We start from the raw sequence: 27788 nt of genomic DNA, 5'->3' as shown, positions 1-27788 counted from the left end.
CGGCCCCGGGCGACCCCGGCCCCCGCCGCCCTCAGCCCGGGCCCCCCCGCCCGGGGCCCCCCGGAGCCCGCGGCGCCCGCGATGCTCGCGCCCGGGCGGCCCTGGGCCCGCGCGGGTTCGGGCGCTGCCTCCTCCCCGCCCCTCGGCCAGGGAGCCGACGCCAACTTGTCCCTGGAACTCCGCTCGGCCCCCTCTCCGGCCCGGGGCGACCTCGGCCCCCTGAGGGCGGCAGCCCCTCCCCAGCGCCCAGAAAGGCCCCCGGGGGGCCCAGCGCCTCCCCGGCTCTTTCTGGATGGAGGCGCCTCAGGAAGGAGCTGGCTGAACGCTCCGGCCTGCGCCTTCCAGCCTTTGCTGACCACACCTCCCCCGGTGCAGAGGCTGCGTGCGGAGCAGGAAATGCTGTACCAGGTGAGGCCCAGCGGGCGGGAGAGCTGGGCGGCCCGGGGACGCTTTTCTTAAGAGGTTTTGGGCCGGATCGTGAAACGCCAGAGGGACTCGGAGTCATCCTGTTAGGAGGAGAGAGAGGACTGGTTGTGGGGACACCTCCGCAGGGCCCCTGGGTGGGCGCAGGAGAGAGGCGGGGAACCCTCCAGACCTCAGGAGCCCTTGGGCACAGGGCCAGGCCGGCAGCCGCCGGTCCCATGGGTTGTGGTGCTCTGGAAACCTGCCTGGCCCAGGGGCTGAGGTGGCACCTGGGCAGACATGGCCTGGAGCCCGCGGCCGGGGACAGCTGGGCTCGCCCCCGGGAGTTGTCTGGGAGGCAAGAGACAATTGGAGGTGAACAGACTTGTCAGTGCTTTGAAGGGGGCAGGGGGTGCGAGATGGACAAGTCTCTCTTTTTTCTGCAAACTTCCCCAGATGTCCCTTCTGGGACTCCGGCCCTCCATCTTGGGGAGGGCCTGATGCCCGCAGTGGTCTCTGAGTGAGGAGCAGCTGTCTCGACGGCCCCTAGGCGGGGGCCTGAATGTGGGGCCTGCCCCTGTGCAGGGGAGTGGGCCCTGGCAGCTGGGCCTCCCTTTTCAGCAGGGGTGGAGCTGCCCACTCTGGGGTGGGGGTCTGCGAGGCACAGGTGGAGGGCTCTCTGGCAGTGAGTGCCACTGGGCTGGGGACTCCTGTCCCTCTAAGCAGCTCCCTTCCTTCCTCTCAGCACAGCCGGCTCCCCGGCGTCTCGGTCTGACTGCCAGGATGGAGCTGGGGCCGGCAACCGAGACCTTCGTGCTGGAACTTCGGTGTCTTGAAGATGGGGGCCCAGCTCCTGACACCCTCTCAGGTGAGGGTCTGGGGGGACCTCTGACCTCCTAGACCAGGGGATAGTCCTCAGGTCCCCCGTGAGGATCCTTGGACAAGCCAGGCCTGCCCGGCCGAGAGAGGGGCCCTGAGGAGGGCAGCTTGCCATCTGGGAGGGCGCCCACCTGGCAGTTTCAGGCATGGAGCACGGGCCGCACCTGCTCACCCCAGCCGACTTCAGCTGCCCGGAGTAACATGCTCTCTCGGGCTGCGGTCATGCTGCTGAGCGGTTCCCTGGCGGTGCAGACAGTCTCAGCTCATGCCCCGGACCCCGGATGTGTGCTGGTGTTTCCCCAGCGGTCAGGTGGCCCCCACTGTCCTCCCACCTGTCCCCAGCTCCAGACTCAAGTTCCCAGATCGAATTATCTCTCTCTGCCCCTTGTGCCTCAGGCATTAGCCCCATGGCTTCTCTTTTCCCTGTGGCCTCTGATCTGGGCCGCTTTTCCTTGACCTCTGCTTCCATCCATCTTTCTCCCCCTTTGCCCAGAGGCAAATGTGGCCCTGCAGAACCTCCCAAGGCCGCCTCTCCCTCTGGAACCCACTCTAGACAAACCTATGATGGCCAGGCCCCTGGGAGCCGATTTTCTGCTCTGTGCTTTGGGTGCAGATCGAGGGGCTGGGGCAGGGTTGGACAGAGCATGAAAAGGACCAAGGGAATGGATGGGAGGGTCAGGTGGGACAGAGCAGACCGAACGAGGACTCTTCTGCCTTGTAAATTTAACTGACAGAAATCTTGCGAGAATACACACATCAGGCGACACCTTACTATCCATTAACTAAAACGTCATCGTTAAAAATGCTGGCGCAGGAAGTCGGGAGTGGTCACATGGCCGAGCCCTGCTAGACATGGGAGGACTCCTACAGAGGTGTGATGTGTCCCCCGCTTCCCAAAGTGGTGGGAGAAGGGAGTGTCTGAGACCTTGGACTTTCTGGAGCACAGGTTTTCATGGCTGTTTTCACCCACCACCCGCGTACTCCCAACTGGTGTGAGTGTATAGGAAGAAATGTGCTCACTGATCCCTTAGCCTCAGCAAAGATTATTAGGAATAGTTTTCTGAAAGGAAGTTGTTTACATGTAGGTATCTCTTGGTTTTACTAAGGCAATATATTCCTGGAAAAGTGGCCAGAAAGCAAACTTTTATAAATCAAAACACTGCTTTCCATTGCAAAATAGAAAATTTGATGCTGCAAGAGGAACAAACTGGGGGACAGAGAAAGCCTCTTAGGATCCCACATGTAAAGAGGAATTAGGACTTCCTGGTAACACAGGAGTAATGCGTAGAGTGAGAAACCGCAGGTGGATGCTGTGCAGAAAGTGAAACGCAGCAACAGAGCGCCTCCCGTTTAGCAGGACTTACTCTCTTCCTGCGCGACCCTGGGCCTGTACATTTATACCCTCTAATTCTCACAACGTCCCTGAAGAGGATTTACCTCCTTTTGCAGATCAGGAGACTCAGGTTCCCAGAGGTTAAGAAATTGGCCAGTCACCACGTTGCCTTGGTGCTATGAGCTAGTCCTTTCTATTCCAGAATAACGAAACATTTCCAGTCCTTAGGCTGTTTCAAAGGGAGCTAGTTGTACCTTTGGGATTTCTAAACTGTGTTTTAGTTTACAAACTAATTCCCAACCCACGGGAAGGGGGATTTTTCAAGCACCTACCAGGTTCTAGGGGATATGACGGGGCCCTTCCTGTTGCACTCTCTGAGCTGGCGGTGTGGGTATCAGTGAGCTCTTTTACAGACGAGGAGGGCTCTGAGCCTGCAGGAGGTTAGACAGCTGCTAACTGGTAGAGTTAGGGTCTGAACTGAGAACTTCCTGCTGGAAACCTCACATTCTCTCTGACACTTCGGTGACTTTTCGAAAACGCTTGTGGAAACACTTCCAGGCAGCTTTAGAGGAATTCTCTATTCTTTACAGAAAAGGCAAGTTTCATTTATTTAAGGTGTGACTCTAACTGAGGTCAGAGTTCAGCATAGACATGTGGCTTGGCTGTGGGAATGGCCGGTTCATGGATTCCCACTGGATGGCGGGTAAGCACAAGGGACTTGTCAGGGAATGGTGTTGGGTGCCCCGGCACCCATGCTGGTGTCGCTGCCAGGATCTAAGCATGGAACTTGTGTGGAGGAAGGCCCAGAGGAGAGGTCGGGGAGCTGGGGTCCCGCATGACGTGACCAACAGTCCCTTGGGCACATTTCTAAGCCAACCCCATACCTCTGGGCATTTTAGTTTCTGTCATGCTGCCATTGTCACTTGCTCCAGTGCTTCTGGGTCTCTGATGTGAGCTCAATAGAGTGTCCTAGAGTCACTGTACGTGGGGCAGGGTAGGTGGGAAGGTCCTGGGGTCTGTGCCAGAGAGCTACCTGTAGATGCTCCTCTCCTGGCTTCCTGCCGTTTCCACTACAGGTGGCAGTGGTGGGAGTGAGAGTCAGGAGGAAGAAGAGGCTCAGGAGAGGAGCAGCAGCCCACCACGGCCAGCAGCCTCAGCCCCGATGGGGGCCAGTGGAATCACCGAGAAAGCCCAGCCAGAACGGCAGGAGGTGCAGCTGCAACAGTCAGAACCGCAACCAGAGCCGCGACAACAGCCACAGCGGGAGCAGCTGCCGCAGCAGCAACCACAAAGCCAGCTGTTAGGACATCAGCCAGAATTGCGGCAGCAGCAAGATGGACAAGAACAGCTGTCTCAGCAACAGCAGGAGCTACAGGAAGAACCCCCAACTGTGCAACTGAAACCACAACTACAGCCGGTGCAACAGCAGGAACAGTTACAGCTGCAGCAGCAAGACGGGCCGCAGCAGCCGTCTCAACAACAGCAGGAGCGACAGGAAAAACCCCAACCCGTGCAGCATCAGCGACCGAAACCACAACTGCAGCCGCTGCAGCAGCAGGGACAGTCGCAAGAGCAGCCAGTGCCAGGGCAACAACTGTTGCAGCAACAGCAGGCACAGCTACAACCACAGCAGCCGTTGCAACAGCAGCAGCTGTTACAGCAGGCACGGTTACAGCAGCAGCAACAGCAGGAACTGTTACAGCCACAGCAGGAACAGTTGCAGCAGCTACAACGGCAGGAACAGTTACAGCAGCAGCTGTTGCAGCAGCAGGAGTTACAGCAACAGCAGCTGTTGCAGCAGCAGCAGTTACAGCAAGAGCAGCTGTTGCAGCAGCAGCAGGAGCAGTTGCAACAGCAGCAGCTGCAGCCCCGTCCCCTGGAGCCGGAAGACGAGGAGGAGGTGGAGCTGGAGCTCATGCCCGTGGACCTGGCAGCCGAGCAGGAGCTGGAGCAGCAGCGGCAGCAGGAGCTGGAGAGACAACAGGAACAACGGCAGCTGCAGCTCAAACTGCAGGAGCAGCTGCAGCAGCTGGAGCAGCAGCTGGAGCAGCAGCAGCAGCTGGAGCAGCAGCAGCTGGAGGGGCAGCAGGAGGTGCAGCTGGAGCTGACCCCGGTGGAGCTGGGGGCCCCGCAGCAGGAGGTGCAGCTGGAGCTGACGCCCGTGCAGCCGGAGCTGCAGCTGGAGCTGGTGCCAGCCGCCGGGGACGGCGGGGCGTCGGTCCCTGGGGCTCCCGCCGCCGTCGTGGTGGCCCCGCCGGGCTACGTGGTGCTGCAGGAGCTCATGGTGCTGCCGGCCGTGGCGGCGCCCGCGGTCGTGGCCATCCCGGGCCCGGCGGGCAGCGCGGCGCTCACGCCCGCCCGGCAGCGGCGGCGGCGGCGCGCGCGGGACCGGCCGACCATCTGCGGCGAGTGCGGCAAGGGCTTCAGCCGCAGCACTGACCTGGTGCGGCACCAGGCCACGCACACGGGCGAGCGGCCGCACCGCTGCGGCGAGTGCGGCAAGGGCTTCTCGCAGCACTCGAACCTGGTGACGCACCAGCGCATCCACACGGGCGAGAAGCCCTACGCCTGCTCCTACTGCGCCAAGCGCTTCAGCGAGAGCTCGGCGCTCGTGCAGCACCAGCGCACGCACACCGGCGAGCGGCCCTACGCCTGCGGCGACTGCGGCAAGCGCTTCAGCGTCTCCTCCAACCTGCTGCGCCACCGGCGCACGCACTCGGGCGAGCGGCCCTACGTGTGCGAGGACTGCGGCGAGCGCTTCCGCCACAAGGTGCAGATCCGCCGCCACGAGCGCCAACTGCACGGCGCCGGCCGCTCCCGGGGCCTCGGCCTGCTGCGGGGAGCGCGCGCCCCCGCCGCCGGGCCCCCGCGTTCCGAGCCGGCGGCGGGGGCGGCGGACAAGGCCCCGTGACCCGGGCGATCGAGGCCGGCAAGCCCATGCTGGGACGTCGCCACCCCTTCCGCGGTCTCTCTCGGGACATCCTGGAATGTCGCTGGGAAAAGGCTTCCATCTTTTCCCCGATGACCCGAGGCGGGGAGTGCAGATCACAGGTTCACCCTCAGAAACGCTCCGCAGGAGGAAAACCCATGCGGCTGACACAGCCCGGGTATTGCCCAGCGGTCCCGATTGGTTAGGGGGCGCCCGTGGGTGAGAGGTCCGCCAAAGGTTTTCCCCGGGAAAATTGGACTTCCTAGACGCGACAGCTACAGGAGAAAACTTGGCAGAGGCAGATGTGACAATTGATGACGTTTGACACAGATGGGACACTAACCAGGGAATCAAATATATGTGGTAAAACGCACATGAAAAGGATTTGATCCTGGCGAAAATTATTCCAAGGGGAAAAAAAAAAAAAAGATGGGGAAAAAAGGAGACTGATCTGCACTATGTCGGAAACTGATCAAGGCATTTAATTGTCCTCAGTGGCATTTGCCTTGAAAATCCTTTCTAGAATGAAAATTCATCAGGGTGGATGTAATCCTGATTAAAATGTTTGTGTTCATGAACACAGGGTCAGAGTGTCCACTGGGTCAGTGTGCAAATGCCAGAAGTCCTGCCCTGGGCGGAGGCAGAACCTTCGCTCCAGGGTAACCCAGGGTCCCAGCAAGCGTGCAAGGCTGGCTCTTGGCCTCTTTGCTGCCTTGTTCCCATGCCCGGGGTCCTCTTGAATAGAAGCCTGTGGCTGAAGCAGAGGGCATTCTGGGAGTGCTCTTCAAGGTCCAAAGGAGTGGCCCCCAGGAAAGAGCTCTGAGGTAGCCCTGGAGTCCCTGGGATCTGCCAGCTCTAGGCTTCTCAGATGCTTGTCCAGGGACTGAGACTATGGGGTTGGGGCCTTGAGCACCAGGGGCGCAGTTCTCCTGGGCCAGGCTGGGGGTCAGAGGGAGAATGTTGGAAAGAAGAGTTGGAAGCAAGAGAAATGCTGTTTACGACGTTTACAAAATTGTTGGGGGTCCGTAAGAGCAGGAGCGATCGCCGATGCCTGGGGAGGGCAGGACGGTAGGGGAGGCTGCCCACCACTCTGCCCCCCATGCTTCCTGCCCCTGACTTCCCATGTGTGGCTGCTTCCATCCTGCCCCCTCTTTTCCTCCCTGCTTCTCTTTTACTAACACAGCCTGCTACGTTTTACAAGTGTGTTGGTAAGTGAGAAACAAAAGATGAAAAATAAATTTAAATGAAGAGATACACTGTCCTGTCTGTGTTTTCGCCCCTGGATTTTGTGTCTCGCCGCTGCGCTTTGTTTCCGTGGAACTTTTTCCCGGGCTGTACTAGAGCAAGGGACTTCTGGTCCACGCCTATGGCCGGTGCTCCTCACCCCAGACCTTCCTTCTAGCCTGAGGCCCTTGGCCAGGGATGAGCTTATTCAGCAAACCCTCACGGGAGGGACAAGGACCAGAGGGTAGACACTTGAGGAGTGTCGTGATAGTAGTGAGCATACGTGCTGTTGTTGGAGGGGTGTCCTGACGGCCCTCCCAGCCCGGACACCCAACCAGTCTCTCAGCTCCTTTTCCCATTCTGTGTCCCTCCGTCGTCCAGCCTCTGCTTCCGAGAATCCCCACCTCAACCCATCTTTGCTGGAGGACCCTGGGGCTGTGGGTGCCCCTTGACCCCTTGTGCAGAGGGCTGGACATACCTCAGAATTGCTTCCCCCATGATGGCCCTGAGCCCAGGAGAGACAGGTATGGGAGGAGGCCACAAGCCAAGCTCTGTGCTTCCCGTGGGGACAGCTCAGAGGCGGGAAGCACCCTCCAGAGTGGGCCTATGGCCTCTCATCGGAGCTCCTTCGTGGGATTTGCTTGAGAAGGCACTGTGACTTTGCTTCCTCTCCCTTCCTGTCCCACTGCCCTTACTCTGACACCCCCTGGGAGCACGGCCTTAATAAATCGCTTGCACACGAATCCTTGTTTCAAGGCCTGCTTCTCAGGAGCCCCAGACTGGTGGTGGTAACAGTGGCCCTTGGGAGTGAAGTCTAAGGGTGGGATTCTGGGCTTGGATCATCGGCCCATCGTAGCAACAGGATCCACCTTGTGGGTGGTGAGTGGTGACCCCTGGCTGCTGTGCTGATGGACAGGACGGGGTACCAGGTGGGAGAGGACACCCTGCGTCATGCACTTGAGAGACGTGGGAGCAAGGGTTGTGACAGGAGTGGGGACGTGGTTGGTTTTGCTGAGCATAGCTAATGCCATGATGAGGGAAAATGAGAGGTTTGGGTTCACAGTTAATTAACTTAAGGCACAGAGGGACAGTCCGAGGCCTCCGTGCAGCATCTAAGGAGACCCTCATTTCCTTCGCCCAGGGCCGACTGCAGGAGACCACGCCCGGGGCCTCACGCAAGGGCAGTGGGACTTCAGAGGAGGCTGCACTCCTCCCACGTTGGGGCCCTGATGTGGAGGGAGTGGGACCCTCCGGCTTGGACTGAGGATATCTGGGCGACGTGCTTGAGAACACCGAGCCCCCACATTGCCCCCAACCCTCTGGGCGTGCAGAAGAGGCCCATTTTGCCTTGCAAAAAATATCAGCTGTGCCCCCACTTTGTCCGGAGACCATGCTGAGGTGTCAATGTGGCAGATGTCTTTCAAGACAACCTTTGCCCTCCTTCAGATCTGCCACCGCCTCCCTTCCTGGTCACTAGACCTGTAACAAGGTTCGGGGCCCAGCACAGCCCGGCTGGGAAGTGTTGGCTCTGCTCAGGGAGAGGAGGAATTATTCACCAGCTGGCTAATGTGTACAGGCAGGAAGCAGGGAGCATGCCCAGGAGTGGGCCTGGAGGGCGAGGGGCCGGAAGTCGGGGGCTATGAGGCTGGCGAGGGAGGCTTTATTGATTGGGAGCACTCCTCTGTGGCCCACCTAAGTGTAATGCTCTGGCAAGGGCACCTGGAACCAGAGCCAGGCTCTCCTGAGATGGCTCTGGAAGCTCAGACATGACCATGGCCCACATTAAATGAGCTGGAGTTGCCAGGACTGCCTTGGCAGAGTGTCAAGGAAGATGTCCGAGGTCCAGAGAAAATAGATCTGTTTTATTCCTGAGAACCCGTTGTTGACTATGGTCTCGGGAGAGCCCAGAGGGTGCTCCTTGCCCTACGGAGATAAGGAATGTGCTGGCGAGAGGGTGCTGGCCTCGTCGAGTTGCTCAGCAGGGGCTGTTTTCTGTAGACCAGGGCTGACGTTGGAGGTGCTGTCATGGAACTGGACTCCCTCATGTCAACGGGGGTGGCAGGATCCCGGAGTAGCAGTGGCTAGAAGCAGCACTTAACCAACAGGGCAAAGTAGACGTAATCCCTGAAATGGGCAGTCAGGTTGGGCTGGGAACCAGGAGGCCCACGCCCAAGGAGCTCTAGGCAATGGGTAACGACCACGGTGTTCCCAGGGCCAAGATGGATGGGCGGCCAACTAAGGTATTGCTTGACACCTATCCAAAAACAGAAAGACCAATGTCAGCTTCTCTAATGGAAAGTCACCATCTTGTTCCCAGTTCCTAGATCTGAGGCAGAGCCCACCCACCACAGGAGAAGCTGCCTGTGGGGAGCGTCCCTCCCTGTGAGAAGCTGTCCCCTGGGGACGGACTTTACAGTGCCACTCTTTACAGTATGGTATACAGTGGCGATTTCCTCAGTCCTTCCCCAAGTAGGCAACAGCCATTTCCCTGAGTAACCATTTCCTGAGGGGACTGGCGTATCCAGTCTTTCAACCAGGGGCTCTGACCCCTCAGGGGCGAAGTTATCCCATCAGACAAGCCCCCTGGACCAGCAGGGATGCTGAAGGCGAGGGGATTCCAGGATGAGGGGGGAGATGAGGAGGATCAGCGAGGCCCTCAGGGCCCACCGCAGCGGCGGGGGCTGCAGGAATCCCAGCAGCCCTTAGTTGGCCGGTGTTCTCCACCTGGAGCGGGATTCATGTGGGACGGGAGTGGGTCTGTGTGGAGCAAGGAGCGGCTTGGGCAAACGTTGACTCTCAGCCCACATCTCCTTGGATGGATCCTCTTTCAGATGGGTGGGCTCCCCCTGCCCTGCCAGGCTCCCCACAGCAGCATCTGCCACTCACACACTCTCAGAGAAGGGGAAGTGGCCCCTGACCGAACTCTGAAGAGTGTGGGAGTGTGAAAGCTCAGCTCCCTGCCTCAGGTCTCAGGTCGGGACAAGTCTGAGACACCACTGCTGCTCCCGAGGAGCCTGGGATGAAGCAGAAGCTTCTTTCCCGCTGCGGGACTTTGCCCGGGACCTCCCCCTTCCTCCCTTCCCGGGCTGCGCCCCCCTCTCTCACTAGCCTCCCCCAGCTGCATTTCCTTGGCCAAACACTTACACACAAATGGTCTTCTGCCATCTGCTTCTGGAGAACCTAAGACAGGCGCCAACATGGGCTGGATAGCAAAGCCTGAGGGGAGGGGAGGGCCATGTCTTGGGAGGGGCTTGTTCCAGGTGCAGAGCAGGCAGGCCCCAGGTGTTGACGGGCATTGCTGACGCGCTCACAGCCCAGTGGGAGAAGGAGACGCGGAAAAACGATCCTACCGCGGGATGGGCTGTGGGGGACAGAGCAACTGACTCTACCACGGGATCCAAGTGGCCTCACAGGAGAAGTCTTGCTGGGTCAGCAGTGGTTTGCAAGGAGAGGACTGGAGGGGAGGCATTCCAGACCGAAGTCACACTACGTGCAAAGGGTCTGATGTGGTTAGGGGCGGTGAGTGTCTGGATTGTTGGAAGGTAGGAGCTATGGGACACACGTGGTGGACTCAGGGGGAGAGCTGGGCAGGGGCTGGATTCTGTGGAATCACATGGTTTTCAAGCCAAGGAGTTTGTATTTAATGCTATGGGTCAGTGTTTCCCATTCTTTGGTCATTTGCATATTATATCCACCTACACTAATATGACAATATTTTTCTTAAATGACTAATAGTGTTCTTTTTGTGTGTGTGTGAGGAAGATTGTCGTTGAGCTAACATCTGTGCCAATCTTTCCTCTATTTCACGTGGGTTGCTGCCACAGAGTGGCTTGACGTGCGGTGCTAGATCTGTGCCCAGGATCTGAACCTGTGAGCCCCTGGCCACCGAAGGGAGTGCGTGAACTTAACCACTCTGCCACCCGGCTGGCCCCACTGACAGTGTTCTTAAACAGATGTGTGCAAAATGGGAACTTTGTTTCACCACTACAAATGGAAGGGGTGGGGTATCTTTGTGTGTCACTGGGCTGAGCCAACTACGTTTGCAAGAATGTCCCCTTTTCTGTCTCTGGCTAAGGCTGGCCACACTCAGAGGCTTTCTGGGGGCAAAGGGAATACAGACTGCTGTGCGAGAAGGGAGTTCTAAATACCAGCCATGACTGCGGGATCCGGTACAGAAACGAGGGCTGGAGAGCTTGGAGTGTTTCACTCGTATTTCCATGTGAATCTGTTCGTTTATATATTAACCATCTTTCCCCTCTCCTTCTCCCGTTTCCCTGCCATCTCACATAAAATGCACTAACAGTAGTTAACTTTATATCTCAGTATTTAAGTTACGAGGAATTAAGGTCGAAGAGCAATGACGTCAGCCAAGGATGGATAAAGGGGCTTTGCATCCTCCGGGGGAAGGAGCTGGTGTGTTTGGGTCATATGGGAGAGGACTGTCGTCTTGGTTTGGAGGTTAAGCATGATTCGTTGCTTTGGTTTCACACACGTCTGAGACCGTATTAGAGGTCGCATTGTGATGCATTTCCCTCACAGTCCTCTCCCTTACACTAACAAATTCCCCGTGGAACCGCTGACCCACGGTGGGCTTCACAGGAAAAAGAACCAACCAGTCACACTTGAAAATTGAGAGTGCGAGTCCGACTTTAATTCCCAGCAATACAGATACACCTCACATCTCAGCCATTGTCTTCAGGAGCTGGTTTTTCCATTCTTCACCGGTAAGAAACGTGCCATGCTGAGCGTGGAAATTCACAACGGTTCTGCGTGCACCCCAGTTCCTGCGGATGGCCACCTGCAGAGAGCTCCACCCAAGCGCGTTGCCACCCTGGGTCTTCACTTGCAGAGGCTCCTCTTCTAGTCCTGGAAGTTTGTACAGGTATCCTCTCCCCATCTTCGCTGCCAGAGGGGCACCTTGACCCAGCGGACCCGTGGGTTTCCAGCAGCATCCGTGGAGGTGACTGCAGGGTTGAGATAGAAAGAGTCTCCTTACTCATCTGGACAAAATTCCACCAGGAAGCCCAGCCGTGAACAATCTTGGGCCCTCCCTTTGCATCTCCCCTGCTGGGTTCTCCTCTGCTCAACTGCTGAGTGTAGGTGGGTCCCAGGGTCTGTCCACAGCCTTACCCAGGTGGCCTCACCCAGCCCCTGGCCTTCATTACCAGCCATTCACCCCAGACTCCCAAATTCCTCCTGTCTACAGCCCTGACTTCTCCCCAGAACTTCTCAGCATCTCCCTCACCCCTATTTGACTTCTCCATTCCGATAGGCATCTTAGACTGACTAAGCCTGCCCTCTGTGCCCACTGTCTCCAAGATAACGCCTGGGCCCGGAAGCCCAGCCACGTGTGGCCCCTAGAAGATCCCATGAGTCAGACCCTGCCTCTGGGGGGGCCTGCCCAACCTTGATCCCCGCCCTCCTTACCCCGACCCTCCCCTACTTTGCTCTTGCCACCCAACTACAAGCCAGCCCAGTCCCCAGTCCTTGTCAAGCCCCGCCCCCGCCCCCATCAGCAGTCTGGCAGCAGGGGCAGGAACAGGCACCCTCCTCCACCCTGCAGAGGGACAGGAACCACGTCACCTGAGCTGTCTCTCACCGCTGCACTTTTGGCTAGAACAGATGTCATGGGCGGATCCTTCATGGGGGCCATGGGGTGGTATGGTCCAGTAGCTGGGCTGCTCACCCACCTTGCCTAACCAGAGTCCCTAGGGCCCCTGCCTGCTGCCCCCACCCCCGGTTCCCTGCGTCCTGAACCCCTGTCTGTGCAGCCGGGAAGCCACCCTCAGCTCAACCCCCATTCAGAGCTCCCAGGGCCAGTGAGTCCCAGACTTGGATTCCTGTGACAGAAGTCAGGACACAGCTGCAGAGACATGTGACACCCCCCACCCTGAACCCTGGAAGAGGAGTCAGAGGGACACAGGACTGAAGGAAGCAGAGGCAAGGACAGCAGCGAATGACCAAGACCCCAGGGGAGACCTGGATTGTGACGCCAAAACCCCAGGGCCTGAAGGCTGGGGGGCGGGGGCCAGGGCCAGGAGACACTCCCACTTCCAGATCCTTCCACCTCCCCACCAAGGCAGCAGCAGCTCTTCAGGGTGTGACACACATGGCCCGTGGACACCAGGCAGTTTTAGGTGGGACACAGACACAAGATCGAGTAACGCTGGGTCTCATGGTATTATTGCCATCGTTCTGTGGGTCACATAAAGTTATTGCCATTTGAATTATGCTTTCATCTTTTGGGTTTTTTCGGTTTTCCCCTAGTATTTCCAAGTTTTACTGTCACGTGAGTCCTGGGATCTTGCAGCATCCTCTGACCCCCGGAAGTTCTCCACCTGTGGAAACAGGTCCAAACTGTCTGGGCATCTTTCTGACCCAGACATGTGCACCTAGACAGGAGCCCCATCTCCATGGTCTGCTTGGGCCGAAGCAGAAGCCACAAGAGAATTTTCCTTGTGGTCCTGACCTCCCCGTGACTCGCTGATAAATTCTTTGAGGGGCGCAAAAGGGTGCATCCAGGACCAACAACATCCATGTGGAGGCTTTGCACAAATTTAATAATTTTCCTTTTTCCCAGTGGACACAGCCCACTCCAGGGCCCAGGGCTTTGTAGGGGCGGCTGAGCAGGCCCGTTGGCACCCTCATCACTCCCACCTCCCACCTGCAGTTTCAGCCACATCTGGCGGTTCTTTGACTTGAGTCAACCTTTGCCACCTTTACCCTGTGCCCTCACTCATTGTGAGGACTTTGCTTTTCTGTGTTTAGATCACAATTCTGTCTCTGAGCTGGCAGCCAGTCAGGCCCAACTAGTTCATGTGTGTTGGGAGACGTAAAAGGAAAATGTAGAGACAAGAGTTTAAGAAAAGGAAGTTTGGGAAAGCGGTCCAGACCTCAAGTGAAAAATGCAATGGGAGTTTTTTTTAAACTCACAAAATTACCAAGAGTATAGTTAATCTAAATATTTCACATAATGATCATATCTGCAAGGGTTTGCAAAAGGCAAGGATAAGGTGGTTTTTGGGGAGGGGGATCAGGAAAGGGCTCAAGGTATTCTCTATTTTGGGGCCTAGTGATGGACAGAGGCACCAGGCGTGACATCCTTCCTGCCCCTTTGTGACATGTTAGTCATGATAATGGCAGGGAACAGGGTGTCCTTTTACTTCCTTAGCAAATAGATAAATATCTCTTTGGGCTGTATTCGTGCCCTATCAGGCGCCAAGCCCAGAATTCCTTGGTAAGACGGAGAATCCCCGGGCAGAAAGAGGAAGTCAAAGCCATGAAACAGAAAAGAGCTTGACACTTACGGGTCTTTGCTTCCTTTGGGTCAGCTGGGGATCTTTTAAGAAACAGCAACGGTGATCATCAGGGAAATGCAAATCAAAACTACACTAAGATATCACCTTACACCTGTTAGAATGACAAAAATATCTAAAACTAATAGCAACAAATGTTGGAGAGGTTGAGGAGAAAAAGGAACCCTCATACACTGCTGGTGGGAATGCAAACTGGTGCAGCCACTATGGAAAACAGTATGGAGATTCCTCAAAAATCTAAAAATAGAACTACCATACGATCCAGCCATCCCACTACTGGGTATTTATCCAAAGAGCCTGAAGTCAGCAATCCCAAAAGTCCTGTGCACCCCAATGTTTATTGCAGCACTGTTTACAATAGCCAAGACGTGGAAGCAACCTAAGTGTCCAGCATCAGACAAATGGATAAAGAAGATGTGGTACATATATACAATGGAATACTACTCGGCTGCAAAACAGAACAAAATCATTCCATTTGCAATAACATTGATGGACCTTGAGAGAATTATGTTAAGTGAAATAAGCCAGCAAGAGAAAGATAATCTGTGTATGACTCCACTCATATGAGGAATTTAAAATTATGGACCAAGAACAGTTTAGTGGATACCAGGGGAAAGGTGGGGTGGGGGGTGGGCACAAAGGGTGAAGTGGTGCACCTACAACATGACTGACAAACATTAATGTACAATTGAAATTTCACAAGATTGTAACCTATCAATAACTCAGTAAAAAAAAAAAAAAAAAAAAAAAGAAATAGCAACGGTCCTCCAGCGAGGACTTGGGGATTGGAATTCTGGCCCCCAGTTACTATGTGACAACTTTCTTTGCCTGAAAAATGGGCGAAAGAGGGTTGATTGCTCTGGGTCATTGTGTATCAAACAGGTGAAATAATACTGCAAAGAGGCCTGGCACATGGTGGGTGCGTGGAATATGTTTGTTGCATCTAAAACAAGGAAGAGTCTAAAACACTCTTTCCCCTGGTTGGATCTTCTATGAGATAAGGCTTTCTGTTATTCCAATGTTAAAAAGTTTATATGTGGTAGAAATGAAGACTTTGTGAGGCCCCGGATGGTAGAAGGGCACAGTGATCCCCTTAGGATCCTCCCTTGCAGGTAGGGTCTGGCAGGGTCCCCAGGTGACTCTTTGCAAGCCTGTGACATCAACCACCACCCAGGCCTCTCCCCTAAGCCCTGGACCTGAGGACTCCCCGGTCTCCCCGCCTCGGATGTGTCCAAGATCTAAAGCTCAATAAGGCCACGTGGAGCTCTCAATTCCTGGCCAAAGCTGCTTCTCCTGACTTCTCCCTTCAATGGCTGGCAGCACTGTCCACCTGGAGACATTGAGACACTTTCCTGAGAGTCCTGGATGTTCTCTGCTTCTCTCACTGCCCTCTGTTTCAGTTAACTATTGGTGTGCAATAATCCACCGGAAAACTATGGCTTAAAACAACAGACACTGTATTATTTCTTGTGGTTGGGCAGGCTGCTTGGGCTCAGCCGGATGGTTCTGCTCCCTGTGATGTTAGCTGGGGCTGTATCATCTGAGGGCTCCCTGGGGCTGAGACATCCAAAAGGGTTCGTCACGAGGCTGGTGGTTGATACTGGCGGTCAGCTGGGAGCTTGGTGGGGCTGTCCACTGGAGAACCCACGCATAACTTCTCCATGTGGCCTGGGCATCTCTCAGCAGAGTGGCTGGGTCCCAGGAAACCTGGGCTTGGAATCTGCAAGGCTTCTTATAATCTCGTCTTAGAAGTTGTACAGTGTCACTTATGCCACATCCTATTTATCAAGGTAAGTCACTAGCCCAGCCCTGATCAAATAGAGGGAAATAGTTTCTACTGCTTGGTGGGAGGAGCTGCATGCAATTTTCAGCCTCTTTTATCTACCATAAATCCTATTTAACTGTGCACCAAGTTTTGCCTTAAAATTAAGCCCAAATTGTTCACCCTAACCCCTTTATGGATTGTCACTACTTCAGTATTCAATTATCACTCTGATAGTCGCTCTAAAAGCAGTAACCACAGGACTCAGCCGCTCCTGCCAGTGTCTGGTCCCCATCCCACTGCTGTTCCCTTGGGTCAGGCCATTCTCCTCACCTCTGCCCTCCAAGCATGTGTTGGGATTTCTCGTCCACTGATGATTCCTTCCTATTCTCCTTGTCCTTGTGGACACATACCCCTTTCTCCACCTTCACTGTACTTTCAGTGTCCTTTGTGGAGGGAAATAAATGCATGAGGTCAGTTCCCTATGTTCAATCAGAAATATCTGCCTTGGGTTTCTGGCCCCTTCTAATCCGTCCTCCCCAACATTGTCATGATGATGGTTCTAAGGTGCCAGTCCCTTGTCCCCTCCTCTGGTGGGGAGTCCCCTTCTTTCCTGGACCGATGCTTCACGACTTCCATCAAATTTGCCACATGGACCTACCACCTGTACTATCATTTGCTTAACAATTTTCTTTAAATCCAGTCACTTTTTAGCTGAAGTAAATTTACTTTAAGGTGATTATTGATATAGTTGGATTAATAGCTACCATATTTGTTACCATTTTCCATTTTTTGCCCTTGTTCTTTGAATCTTTTTTTTGTCTTCAACACTTTTTCTGCATCCTCTTAGGTTAACTGAGCACTTTATATGATTTCATTGTTTCTTTTAAGTATATCAATTCTACTTAAAGATTTTTTTTCCAGTGGTTGCCCTGAGTTTGCAGTATACATTCACACCTAATTCAAGTCTGCATTCAAATAACACTATACTATTTCATGGGGAGTGCAAGTTCTTTCTTTCTTTTTTTTAGGGGGGAAAGATCAACCCTGAGCTAACATCTGCTGCCAATCCTCCTCTTTTTGCTGAGGAAGACTGGCCCTGAGCTAACATCCAAGCCCATATTCCTGTACTTTATATGTGGGACACCTACCACAGCATGGCTTGCCAAGCGGTGCCACGTCCACACCCGGGATCTGAACTGGCGAACCCTGGGCCGCCGAAGCGGAACGTGTGCACTTAACTGCTGTGCCACCAAGCCGGCCCCAAGTGCAAGTTCTTCATAACAGAATATTCCCAATTCCTACTTCCTGTCCCTTTTAACATTGCTGTCATTCATTTCACTTATCCATTCGGTGCTTATAGCACCATATACATTGTTGTTATTATTATTTTATATAAATTGCTATGTGTTGAACAGTTAAGTAAAAGAAAAAGATTTTTTTTTACCTTCATTTATTCCTTCTCTAATGCTTTTTCTTTCTTTATGTAGATCTGAGTTTCTGATCTATATCATTTTCTTTCTTTCTGAAGAATTTCTTTGAACACATCTTGCAAAGCGGGCCTACCAGGGACAAATTTTCTCAATTTTTGTCTGTCTGAGAAAAATATTTATTTTTCCTTCACTTTCGATGGATGCAGAATTCTATGTTAGTGGGCATTTTTTTTTCAATGCTTTAACTATTTTATTCCGCTCTCTTCTTGCTTGCGTGATTTCTGAAGAGAAGTCTGATATAATTCTTACCCTTGCTCTTCTATAGGGAAAGTTTTTCTTTGTCTGGCTTCTTTCAAGATTTTGTCTTTGTCTTTGAATTTCCGCGGTTTGCGTATGATGTGCCCAGGTGTAGATTCGGTGGTATTTATCTTCCTTGGTGTTCTCTGAGCTTCCCGGATCTATGTTTTGGTGTCTCCCATTAATCTTGGAAAATTCTCAGCTACTATTACTTCAAATATCTCTTCTGCTCCTTTCTCTCTTTCTTCTCCTTCTGGTATTCCCATTATGCCTATGCTACAACTTTTGTGATTGCCCTATAGTCCTTGGATGGTCTATTGCATTTTTAAAAATTCTGTTTTCTCTTTGCATTGCAGTTTTGCAAATTTCTATCCACGTTTCACAAGCTCATTGATTTTTTTCTTGGCTGTGTCCAGTCTCTTGATGGGTCCATTAAAGGTATTCTTCATTTCTGTCACGGTGTTTTTGATTTCTAGCATTTCTCTTTGATTCTTTCTTAGAGTTTCCATTTCTCTGCTTATGTTACCTATCTGTTCATTCATGTTGTCTACTTTTTCCATTACGATCCTTAACATATTCATCACAGTTGTTTTAAATTCCTGGTCTGATTATTCCAACTTCTGTACTGAGTCTGTCTCTTCCAATTGTGTTTTTTGTCTTGTAGTACGCTTTTTAATTTTTTTTGTTGAAAGCAGGACATGATGTACTGGGTAAAAAGAACTGAGTCCAATAGGCCTTTAGCGTGAGGTTTTATATTTATCTGGCTAGGAGTTAGGCTTCGTTTACTGTTTGCTGTAGCTGTAAGTGTTAGAGGCTAAAATTTCCTCTGGTCTCCTTGTTTTTTTCTCCCCTATTGTCTTTGGATTTTCCTAGAGACTTCTTTCAAAACAAGGTCTGAGACACACCATTCTTTTAGTTGTATTCCCTTGTCGTATAGGGGAGCCTTGTTGATGTGATTGTAGGGTATGGGTGGGGGGAGCTTTCTATAATCTTACTGTTAGGTCTCAGTCTTTTAGCAAGCCTGTGCCTGTGGGACATGACCTTCAGAAATGTTTCTCAGTGTTTCCCCACATAGGGGAGACAGGAAGGTTAGAGGGGGCAGGAGTTGGGTATTTCCCCTCCCCCACATGGAAGACCAGCACGTGCTGGAGTCAGGTATTTCCCTTCCTCTGGCTTGGTTAGGCTCTCATAAAAGAAATTCTTTTCTTTTTTTCAAGATTGGCACCTGAGCTAACATCTGTTGCCAATCTTTTTTTTCGTCTTCACCCCAAAGCCCCCCACTACATCGTTGTGTATTGTAGTTGTAGGTCCTTCTAGTTGTGGCATGTGGGACGCCGCCTCAGCAGGGTCTGTCGAGCAGTGCCATGTCTGCACCCAGGATCCAAACTGTGAAACCCTGGGCCGCCGAAGCAGAGTGCACGAACTTAACCACTGGGCCACAGGGCCAGTCCCAAATAGTTTCTTCTGAGAGCAGACTCTATTAAGAACAAGAGAGCACTCTGGACGTATTTAAAAGTGGTTGCTTTCCCCCTTCTCCTGCCAGAAGCATGAGGGTTTTTTTCCTTCGCTTTTCACTGTTAGAACCTGGTAGGGCTCCTGGAGATAAAACTCACAAAAGTGCAGGGCCTTCCGAAGCCCGGGCCCCACTGGAGTTTTGAAATCTCAGACTTGTTCTCACTGAGCCTCTAACCATTCATCAGTTCTGGTTTGTCTCCCTGCCTGGCACTGGCTCCAGGGGGCTTCTGCTCCAGTAAGCTGGGATTCCCTGTACCTGCCGTCTGTCTCTCCAACTTTGGGCGCAGCGGTTTGCCCTAAGACCTCAATTCTCTGATGAATCTAAAGCCAATTGTTGATTTTCACTTGTTTCTTATTGTGATGATGGAGTGGTGACTTCCAATGTTGGACCAGAAACTGGAAATCCAGCTAACTTTATTTTAAAAGACGATTTAAATACAGTCACACATTGCTTAAAGATGGGGATACGTTCTGAGAAATGCATCATTAGGCAATTTTGTCATTGTGCAAACATCATAGATTGTACTGAAGGTGAACAAAATTTGCCACCCCAAAACGTGCCTGTTTAATGTGAGGATTATTTAGGTTGATTATTTTTAAGAAATAAAAGGCTCGGAAAATTTTTCTGGTTACTTCCCCGTAACTGCCTAAAAGAATTCAGATAAAAAAACCTGTCTCAAGGAGTGAGCTATCACCTTAGCATAACATACACGAGGTGGTGGATAGGGAGGAACCTAGAAAAGCTGTTTGTTGGGCTCCCCTCTCTGTTCTGTTTCTGTGTGGCCAAACACTTGTTTTCCAAACATTTGCTCCTTTCCTCCTACCTGTGGACCCGCCTTCCTTCCCTTTGCAGTCCCTGACTCTCCCCACCCCCAACATCTTCCTTTGTCTTTAGCTGAGGATGTTATTTAAGGTGAGGGCTTTGGCCATTTTGGCAAGTTACTCATTTTTCCTGGGTTTCTCCCATGCATATGTGTTATTGAACTATTATTTGTTTTTCCCCTGTTAATCTGTCTCTTGTCAACTTAATTCTTAGACTAGCCAGAGAAACCTAAAAGGATACAGGAAAATTTCTTCCTCTCCCACAGTACTTATACGAACCCAGATGGTACAGCCTACTACACAGCTAGGCTATATGGTACTAATCTTATGGGGCCACCATCATACATGCGGTCCATTGTCCAGCGAAACATTGTGATGCGGCAAATGACTATACTGCAAATGGAAAATCAGTGTCACCTGACACAAACAGAAGGTAGCTGTCAAAATGAATACAATGAAGGGGCTGGCCTGGTGGTGTAGTGGTTAAGTTTGCGCACTCTGCTTTGGCGGCCCGGGGTTCGCAGGTTCAGATCTTGGGTGTGGACCTAACATCACTTGTCAAGCCATGCTGTGGCAGCATCTCACATAAAATAGAGGAAGATTGGCACACACATTGGCTCAGGGGCAATCTTCCCCAAGCAAAAAAAAAAAAAAGTGAATACAATGGAAACAAAATGATGCTGTTAAATTATCTTTGTTTAGATGGGAGATGAGCAAGTGTCAGAGAGATGCTAGAGACCAGGTAACCTCACATAGAGACTTTCTCTTTGATGCTTTCTCTCACAGGATGGCTTAGGAGGCTGCTGAGTGACTGACTCAGGGGAGGGGAGGGGAGAAACGGAGAGGGCTAGGTTGTCCATGGCCTGGGGGAGCTGCTCGAGCAGCCCTCGACCACCGCCCTCAGGATGCCTCTGACCTGAGGACGGCCACACCTTGGTTTGCACAGTCTGCTGTCTAGGTGGACTTTCCTGTTGCTCACTGCTGAACTCAATCTCGACTGACTTCTCTCATTCATCTGGAGAAGTAGTCAGCAGTTTTAAATGCTCACATCAAAATAAGATATAAGAAATCGAATGGTCTCCAAAAAAATAAACCATATGCTTTTGCATTAATACAATTTCCATGTCACTCGGATATCTATAAACAGTTTGGTGGGGGGTACATAAAAATGTATTCATGGGGGCCGGCCCGGTGGTGCAGCGGTCAAGTTCGCACGTTCCGCTTCTCGGCGGCCCGGGGTTTGCTGGTTCAGATCCCGGGTGCGGACATGGCACTGCTTGGCAAGCCATGCTGTGGTAGGCATCCCACATGTAAAGTGGAGGAAGATGGGCACGGATGTTAGCTCAGGGCCAGGCTTCCTCGGCAAAAAGAGGAGGACTGGCAGTAGTTAGCTGAGGGCTAATCTTCCTCAAAAAAAAAAAAAAGTGTATTCATGAAATAGAGTTCACCAGGTGTATCATCTGCCCCATTCCTCCCATGCCCTCCACGGGGGATGCTGGTGGTGAGGAGGCTGTCAGTCCACCCACTGGTTGTCATGAGGCTCATTCTGTGTGTCAGCTGTCCTTTGGCTCACCAGCAGGGACACGGGGATGTGGGAAGTACGAGGCACCTGGCTGCGTTTGGAATTCTGTGAGGTCCAGGATGTCGTCGCTGGAGCTGGAGCGTAGGGTCTTCGGGCTGGCCCCACCTCCGCACAGACCCACTGTTGGCATGCACTGCCTTCACTCCCAATCGGCTCTGGGGACTTGCTCAGCTGTCACCTCCTGAAGGAAGCCCTCCTGGGCTTCTCCTGGGCTCTCAGGCCAGGACTGGCAAGGAGCCTGGCACAGCAGGGTGCTGACTGATGTCTCCGCCCAGACCTCACATGCCCAGCGTGGGGAGACAGCACAGGGCCACCGTTAAAGAGAACCAGAGCCAGATGATTATTAAAGTGGCTAAAGCAGATTTTATTTAAGATCTAATGCAATAGGGGAAAAGAGACTTCAGAATAGAACTGGACTCAATTCCACATACGGCAAGGACGAGTGCGGATTCACAGCCAAGGAGCAGGTGGGAGGAAGTCAGCGGATGGAAAATCACTAAGAGAAACATCAGGGGTAGGGTTTGGGGGACTCTGGTTAAACAGACCCTACTGGATTCTTGCTGAAGGCAGGCCAGGGTGACCAGAACTCTCCTGGGGATGGTGTGGGGAGACTTCGATCAGATATGGAGGGTGATCAAATATCGAGGGTGGAGATTCTGGCTAAACCGACTTGATGGGATTTTTGCTAAAACTGGGTGATGCAAAGACAGACATGGAAGCCAAAAAATCAAGGCCTAATTGAGATGAGGTTCAGATAACAAGTTGGGTCAAGGAGGGAGTCTTTCTCACCCCTCGTGCCTCGTCTGTCTGCAGGCCAGACCCCACTCCTGGCTGTTTCTTTCTGCTTGTCATCTCTGCTCCTCCTGTCCGCCCTTTCCCCTAGGCTGCCCTGCACTGCCAGGCAGGAGGCAAGGATGGACTCAGGGCCTGGGCAGATGCAGAAATCCGAGGGAGAGACTGGGGCAGGGAGAGGCTCTCTCTGGAAGAACGACAGACAGTCCTTCATAACGGTGTCAAGGATCACAGAACCAGGGGATGTCCCCAAAGTGATCAGATTTTCCTCAGACAGAAATTCCCATCTCTGCAGCTTAACTCTGTCACTTTGTGCTGTGAACTGAATGTTTGTGTCCCCTCAAATTCCTATGTTGAAACCTAGTCCCCAGTGTGATGACATTAGGAGGTGGGGCCTTTGGGAGGTGGTTCGGTCATGAGAATGGAGCCCTCATGAATGGGATTAGCGCCCTTATGAGAGGGACCCCAGAGATCTCCTCGCCCTTTCTACTGTATAAGGACACACCAAGAAGGCACCAGGTACGAACTCACCAGACAATGGATCTGCCAACGCCTTGATCTTGGACTTCCCAACCTCTAGAACTGTGAGAAAGAAATGCTTGTTGTTTAAGCGAAGCATTTGGTGTCTTTGTGACAGCAGCCCAAATGGACTAAGACACTGTCACCTTCAAGTCTTGTCAGTTTCCATCTGGGTTACCTCAACAGCCTTTGGACAGCTTCCTGCTGCCCACCTGAACCTGCCATGCACCCCCCCACCCCCACCTCCATCCATCCATCTTGGCAAATCATGACCCACGTGCTTGATGCCTTTGGTGGCTGCTTGCTGCCACGGGCCCTCCACTGAGATGTGAGGCTCCAGCCCCAAGATGACTCCAGACCCCTAGTCTTGCCCCAAGCTCCCCACTTCCAGGCCCCTGCTCCGGCCAGGTCTCCCCTGCCCCACTGTGTCCCAGGCTCTAGCTGTCCTTCAGGTGTGGCGGAAATGCCACCTGTCCCATTTCTGCTTCCCTCAGTTCCTGGCTCTCAGGGTGCTCCTCACAGTTGGGACTTTGGGACCTGCCCTCCTCCAGCCCTGGAGGCCCCAAGTCCCTCACTGCTGTCCCCTGCCCCAGGCAGCACGGGGCAGGAGGAGCTCAAACTGAGGCGAGCCCTTGTGTCTGGGAGGGGCTGCTGCTCCCCTCTGCCCAGCCCACCTCGGGAGCCCCTTCTGAGCGCCCTTGAGGGAAAAAGCTGCTGACTAATAGGTCAGTCGCTGGCTGGGCTGAGTGGCGATGTCCAGTTTGGGTGTTTTTCTTGTTCTTGTTGCCTCCTGCTCTCTCAGCGTGCACAGGCCTGGGCAGGCCTTGCTCCGGGACACACTCCCAGTCACCTCTCTCCTCTTGGCTCATAAGCAGCTGGGTGGAGGGTGCACCAGCTGCTGATACAGGCTCACTCGCCTTCTCTCTCTCCCAGGGCTGCCTCATGTTGGCAGAGGCCTCGAGTGGGAGTGGGTCCCTTCCTCTGACGTTCCTCGTGTTTCTGGCCCATCAGCTGTCCCTCGCAGAGGCAGGACTTGATCACAGATAGATCCCAGCCCAGAACGTCAAAAAATGGCATCAAATCCCACCGACTCCCGATCATCCATAGCATGGAACACTGGCACCTTTGCGTTTACCCTTGTTATCAAAGGGCTCTCTGCCACTGCCAGGCACGATGGTAATTTTGAGTTCTGGGAGCCCGCGTGGTACGCGGCCCTGAATGGCATCTCCCTGTGGGTGGGGCTGGTGCCTCAGCTGAGCCTGCCCTCACCACAAGCAGTCCTGGGAACGCAGGGAGCCCTGGTGGCCTGCTCCATTTTGCTCTTGCCTGTCCCCACCCCTGCTAACCTCTCCCCCCCCAGAGCACTGGGATCGCCCATCAGCTTTCATGCCTCAATCCGCAGCCCTTCTGCCCCCCATCGGGTTCTCACACCCCTCTACACACGAGTCTTAGGGCCTGGTGAGCCGCAGGACCCCACGGGAAGGCCTCCATCTCCCTGGCCCTCCCCGCTGATTAGACAGCAGGGCCTGAGCTCCGCAGGAACCCCTGGAGTGAGCACGGGGCCCAGCACTCGATGGGTGTGAGAGGCACACGCTGCGTGGGAACGAGTGAGCACACACCCCGATCAAGAATCCCCGATGAGAACCGAGGAAAAGCAGGGATCAGGCTGCTGGCCACGGAGGGAGTGAGGGATGTTGCTGAGGACCTGAGAACCCCCGGGAAGGGGCAGCCAGGGAGGGCCAGCGGCCAGGCCTTGGCAGGACTGTGAGATTCACGAGACCCAAGCAGTCAAGCACACAGCACTTTCTGGAACATGGCTGCAGGAGGGAGTAAAGGGGAGGGATAGAGGGAGAGTCAAGGCTGAACCAGGCTCCCCTGCTCTCCAGCACCGCGTGAAGGGAGGCCCACCCATCAGGGGCCAAGCCCACAGGTGCCTGGGGCAGCCAGCCCTGACCCTGGGAGCTCCGCACTTAGGTGGCTGGAAGGGTCAAGGCCAGCTGACTTTAGGACTTGAGAGGCCCAGGTGTGGCCCATTTGGGACAGCCTAGCACTACCCCGAGTAGGTACAAAGGCAACGTCGGGCCCAGGGGAGGGTCATCTGCAGAGGCTCAGCCAGTCTGAGGCCGTTGGCAAGGCCCACACTCAAGCATGCAACCCGGGTCCGGTGGAGAGCAGACCCGGAAGGAACGGGGTCAGGTGGGGTCACAAAAGCGGGGAATCATGTGTATTTGATGTAAAATAAACACAGATATGGGGCTCCTAGCAAGCGGCTTGGGTTTCATTCTCACAGAACAGTGTGTGGTCTACCTGAGTGCATCTTGCTCCTGAAGTCACAGCTGTGGGACAGGGGAGGGGACACCTGGTGTGGGGAGGTCAAGCCTCACACTGACCTGGGAGACACTGAACTGGGCAGAGCGTGGGGCCTCCGCATGCCTGTATCACTCAGTGACCTGGGCGGGATGAGGTTTGGGGATTCTGCCTGTCACAGAACCAGAGGAAAGACAGGCTCCCAGGGGCCATGGGAAGGAGACCCTTCGAGAGGGGAGGAAACCAAGGGGCCCACGGGTAGCAGCTCTCTGCTTGGCCTCTGGAGGACTGCAGTCAGCTGAGGGGGAGATTTGGGCAGAGACAACCTCATGGAGGGCAGGTCCTGTTGAGGGGCGAGCCTGGTGCCTTCGAAAACCTCTGCAGAGAAGAGAGGGGAAGAAACCGGGTCCTGGGTTAGGCATCAGGTGGGGACAGGCCAAGAGGAGATCTGAGGAGATGCTGGGGTGACGTGGGGTCCCTGTCTGACAAGGTGGAAGGTTCTAAGGCAGGGATGGAGTTGGTGCTTCCCTGTCCCCACCTGGCCCCCCCAATTGTTGTCTACCTGGCTCTAGGCTCTGGCTGTGACCACATCCCCTGGGCTCCCTTGGCCTCCAGATTAGGATGAGGATTGGCCAGTGGACAGTGCTGACAGGATGGGGTGGGGGAAAGCGGCGGGGTAGTCACACTCCTCCCCCACAATCACAGCTCCCACCGGGTGACCCCATCTCCACTCCTCCAGCCCTCTCCATCCCTGCCCCACCCCTTCAGGCCCAGGGGCTAGTCTCTGGTGCCCCCACTCCTGGTACTGGCCTTCACCTGGCCTCCTCTTGTTAGTTACCCTGCATTCAGATCCTCTTATTGGAACCATTTTGGGGGGAAGGGTAGAGAACTGTCTAAGATACCGTCTGGGGCTCCAAATCGTAGAGACTCAAAGGACCAGACAGGAGGCGCCATGCAGAAGCGGGCATTAAAGGGAGAGGCACAGTCCAGCCTCATCCACAGGGGCTGGTCACTTCGCAGCCCCTGTGACCGGCGCCCTGCAAAGCACGGGCTCCGTGTTGCCAGATCTTCTGATTTTTCAAATCTTTTTACAAGAGACTCTCAATTTGTAAGTGTTAGTCATTAATTTTAAACCGTTTTTAAAACACCAGGAACCAAACACAATCATCGAGATGTTGGAGTTGGCAGGCGGCTGGCGCTTTGGGCTGGGCAAGGCTGGCTTGGGCGGGAGCTGCAGCCCTCTGCGGGTCAGAGGAGTGAGTCCTCCGTGGGCCTGAGAAGTCCACCAGGTCGGGGTTGAGGTTCCGCAGGGGAGAAGCTGTGAACCTGCCCCGGGCCCAGCCAGGTTGCTGCCTGTCTTGAGGGTCCAAGGCTGGGGACACTCCAGAAAATAGAAGAGCAATGGTATCCGTAGGGTGGGAGCTGGGGGAGGAGCGGGGCCACACCATTCCTGAGTGGGGCTGCACCCAGGCTGAAAAAGGGCGCGACCTCGGTGGCAGCAAGAGCTCACCATCAGACTCTGCTGGGTTCCCTGGGGGTGGATGCACACAGATTTGGGGGAGGGCCGCAGGTGGCCCCTGAGCCCACTGACCTCACCTTCTCACAGCTCCGACAGCGACCACCTATGGCTTCTGCCTTCCCTTCCCAGAGGCGGACCCTCCCCACGTCCTGATCCCGTCCCTCCCGGGGATCCGCGCTCCTTATTGTACTCACTCAGGTACCCGGCCCACTGGCTCCTTCAGTCCTCGTCCTCCCCCATTCCGGGGTACCCTCCCCGACGCTTACCCAGCGTTGGCCCTGCCCGCACTAGTGGCCCAGGAAGCAGGGCCGGTGAGCTGTGGACCCCGGGCCCACTGGTTCCAGTCTGGGCGATCCATCAGCGGCCAGGGATCGCCCCACCTCGTCTGAGTCTCACAGCACGCTGGCCAGAGGGACGCCTCCACGAGACCCCGTAGGGGGTCATCGCCTCCCTCCATCGTCGTGGGGCCTGGGGAGGGTGCCGAGGGCAGGTCTGGCAGCCAGCAGCCGCTCCCTGGATCATGGTCGGATGAGGAAGGGGAGCCGGGTTTCGGGACGGGGCGCGCGCGCTCAGGGCCGCGGGACCTCGCGCACGTCTCAAGGGGCAGAGGGCGCCGGGGTCCCCAGGGGTGGGGCCGGCGTCTCCAGGGCAGGGGGAGCTGCGGTGCCCAGGGGTGGAGCAGCAGGGTCCCTCAGGGTGGGGCCGGGGTCTCGGGGCAGGGGGCGCTGCGGCCCCCAGGGGTGTGGCTGGGGTCTGGAGGCAGGGGGCGATGGGGTCCCCAGGGGTGGGACCGGGGTCTCGGGGCAGGGGGCACCGGGGTCCCCGGGGTTGGGGTCTCGGGTCAGAGGGCGCTGCGGTCCCCAGGCATGGGGCACTGAAGTCCCCCGGGGCGGGCCGGGGCCGAAGGCTCCCCCGCACGCGCGGAGCTTCCTTTGCCCCCACGCACGCCCCCTGCGGGAGCCGCGCTCGACCCCGCGTGACCGGAAGTGCCCCCCCCGTGTGCGCGGGCGGGGCGGGGCCGGCGGCGGCACTTCCGGTGCCCACGCGCCGCCGCCGCGCAGCTCTGGGGCCGTCACTTTGTGTAGCGCGGGGCGCGCAGGCCCGACCCGGCCCGGCCCGGTGGTGGCGGCGGCGGCTCGGCTCGGCCGGCGCGCGGT

The 27788-nt window shown here is 54.8% G+C and overlaps 2 protein-coding genes and 1 long non-coding RNA gene across 8 annotated transcripts in view; 2 read left to right on the top strand and 1 right to left on the bottom strand.

The window, feature by feature from the left end:
* Positions 1–22: 22 nt before the first annotated feature.
* On the top strand, positions 23–6813 carry ZNF853 (zinc finger protein 853). 3 transcript variants are annotated; one of them, XM_046667420.1, is made up of 3 exons: positions 23–408; positions 1153–1270; positions 3691–6813. In XM_046667420.1, the coding sequence occupies exons 1-3, from the start codon at positions 82–84 to the stop codon at positions 5523–5525; spliced, it is 2280 nt and encodes a 759-aa protein (XP_046523376.1). In that variant the 5' UTR covers positions 23–81; the 3' UTR covers positions 5526–6813. The 3 variants fall into 3 exon arrangements, with proteins under 3 accessions (XP_046523376.1, XP_046523378.1, XP_046523377.1); XM_046667422.1 differs by having other exon boundaries at positions 1148–1270; XM_046667421.1 differs by lacking the exon at positions 23–408 and adding an exon at positions 461–777.
* Positions 6814–21837: 15024 nt separating this feature from the next.
* Positions 21838–26008, bottom strand: LOC124242431 (uncharacterized). 4 transcript variants are annotated; one of them, XR_006889446.1, is made up of 4 exons: positions 24425–26008; positions 22818–22868; positions 22284–22473; positions 21838–22185 (listed from the first exon to the last, which is right to left on the bottom strand). It is a non-coding gene; the product is annotated as an uncharacterized LOC124242431 (long non-coding RNA). The 4 variants fall into 4 exon arrangements; XR_006889444.1 differs by having other exon boundaries at positions 21838–21990; XR_006889445.1 differs by having other exon boundaries at positions 21838–22473; positions 24425–24622; positions 25196–26008.
* Positions 26009–26014: 6 nt separating this feature from the next.
* The window catches only part of ZNF316 (zinc finger protein 316), a 19926-nt gene continuing 18152 nt past the window's right edge, over positions 26015–27788 (top strand). Inside the window, exon 1 of the mRNA XM_046666526.1 lies at positions 26015–27786. The gene's annotated coding sequence lies outside the window, so the exon portion shown is untranslated. The remainder of the gene's footprint in view (positions 27787–27788) is intronic.

This window comes from Equus quagga, chromosome 7, assembly GCF_021613505.1.
Source record: "Equus quagga isolate Etosha38 chromosome 7, UCLA_HA_Equagga_1.0, whole genome shotgun sequence".
NCBI lineage: Eukaryota > Metazoa > Chordata > Mammalia > Perissodactyla > Equidae > Equus > Equus quagga.
The sequence above is the reverse complement of the archived record's forward strand: the minus strand, read 5'-3'. Positions and strand labels throughout refer to the sequence as shown.

What these genes read in the sequence shown, in the direction of transcription:
- ZNF853 (XM_046667420.1), top strand. Translation starts at nt 82, where the DNA reads ATGCTCGCGCCCGGGCGGCCCTGGGCCCGCGCGGGTTCGGGCGCTGCC. An exon ending in AGCAGGAAATGCTGTACCAG is followed by an intron (nt 409 to 1,152) that starts GTGAGGCCCAGC and finishes CTCTCAGCACAG; the next exon opens with CCGGCTCCCCGGCGTCTCGG. An exon ending in AGCTCCTGACACCCTCTCAG is followed by an intron (nt 1,271 to 3,690) that starts GTGAGGGTCTGG and finishes TTTCCACTACAG; the next exon opens with GTGGCAGTGGTGGGAGTGAG.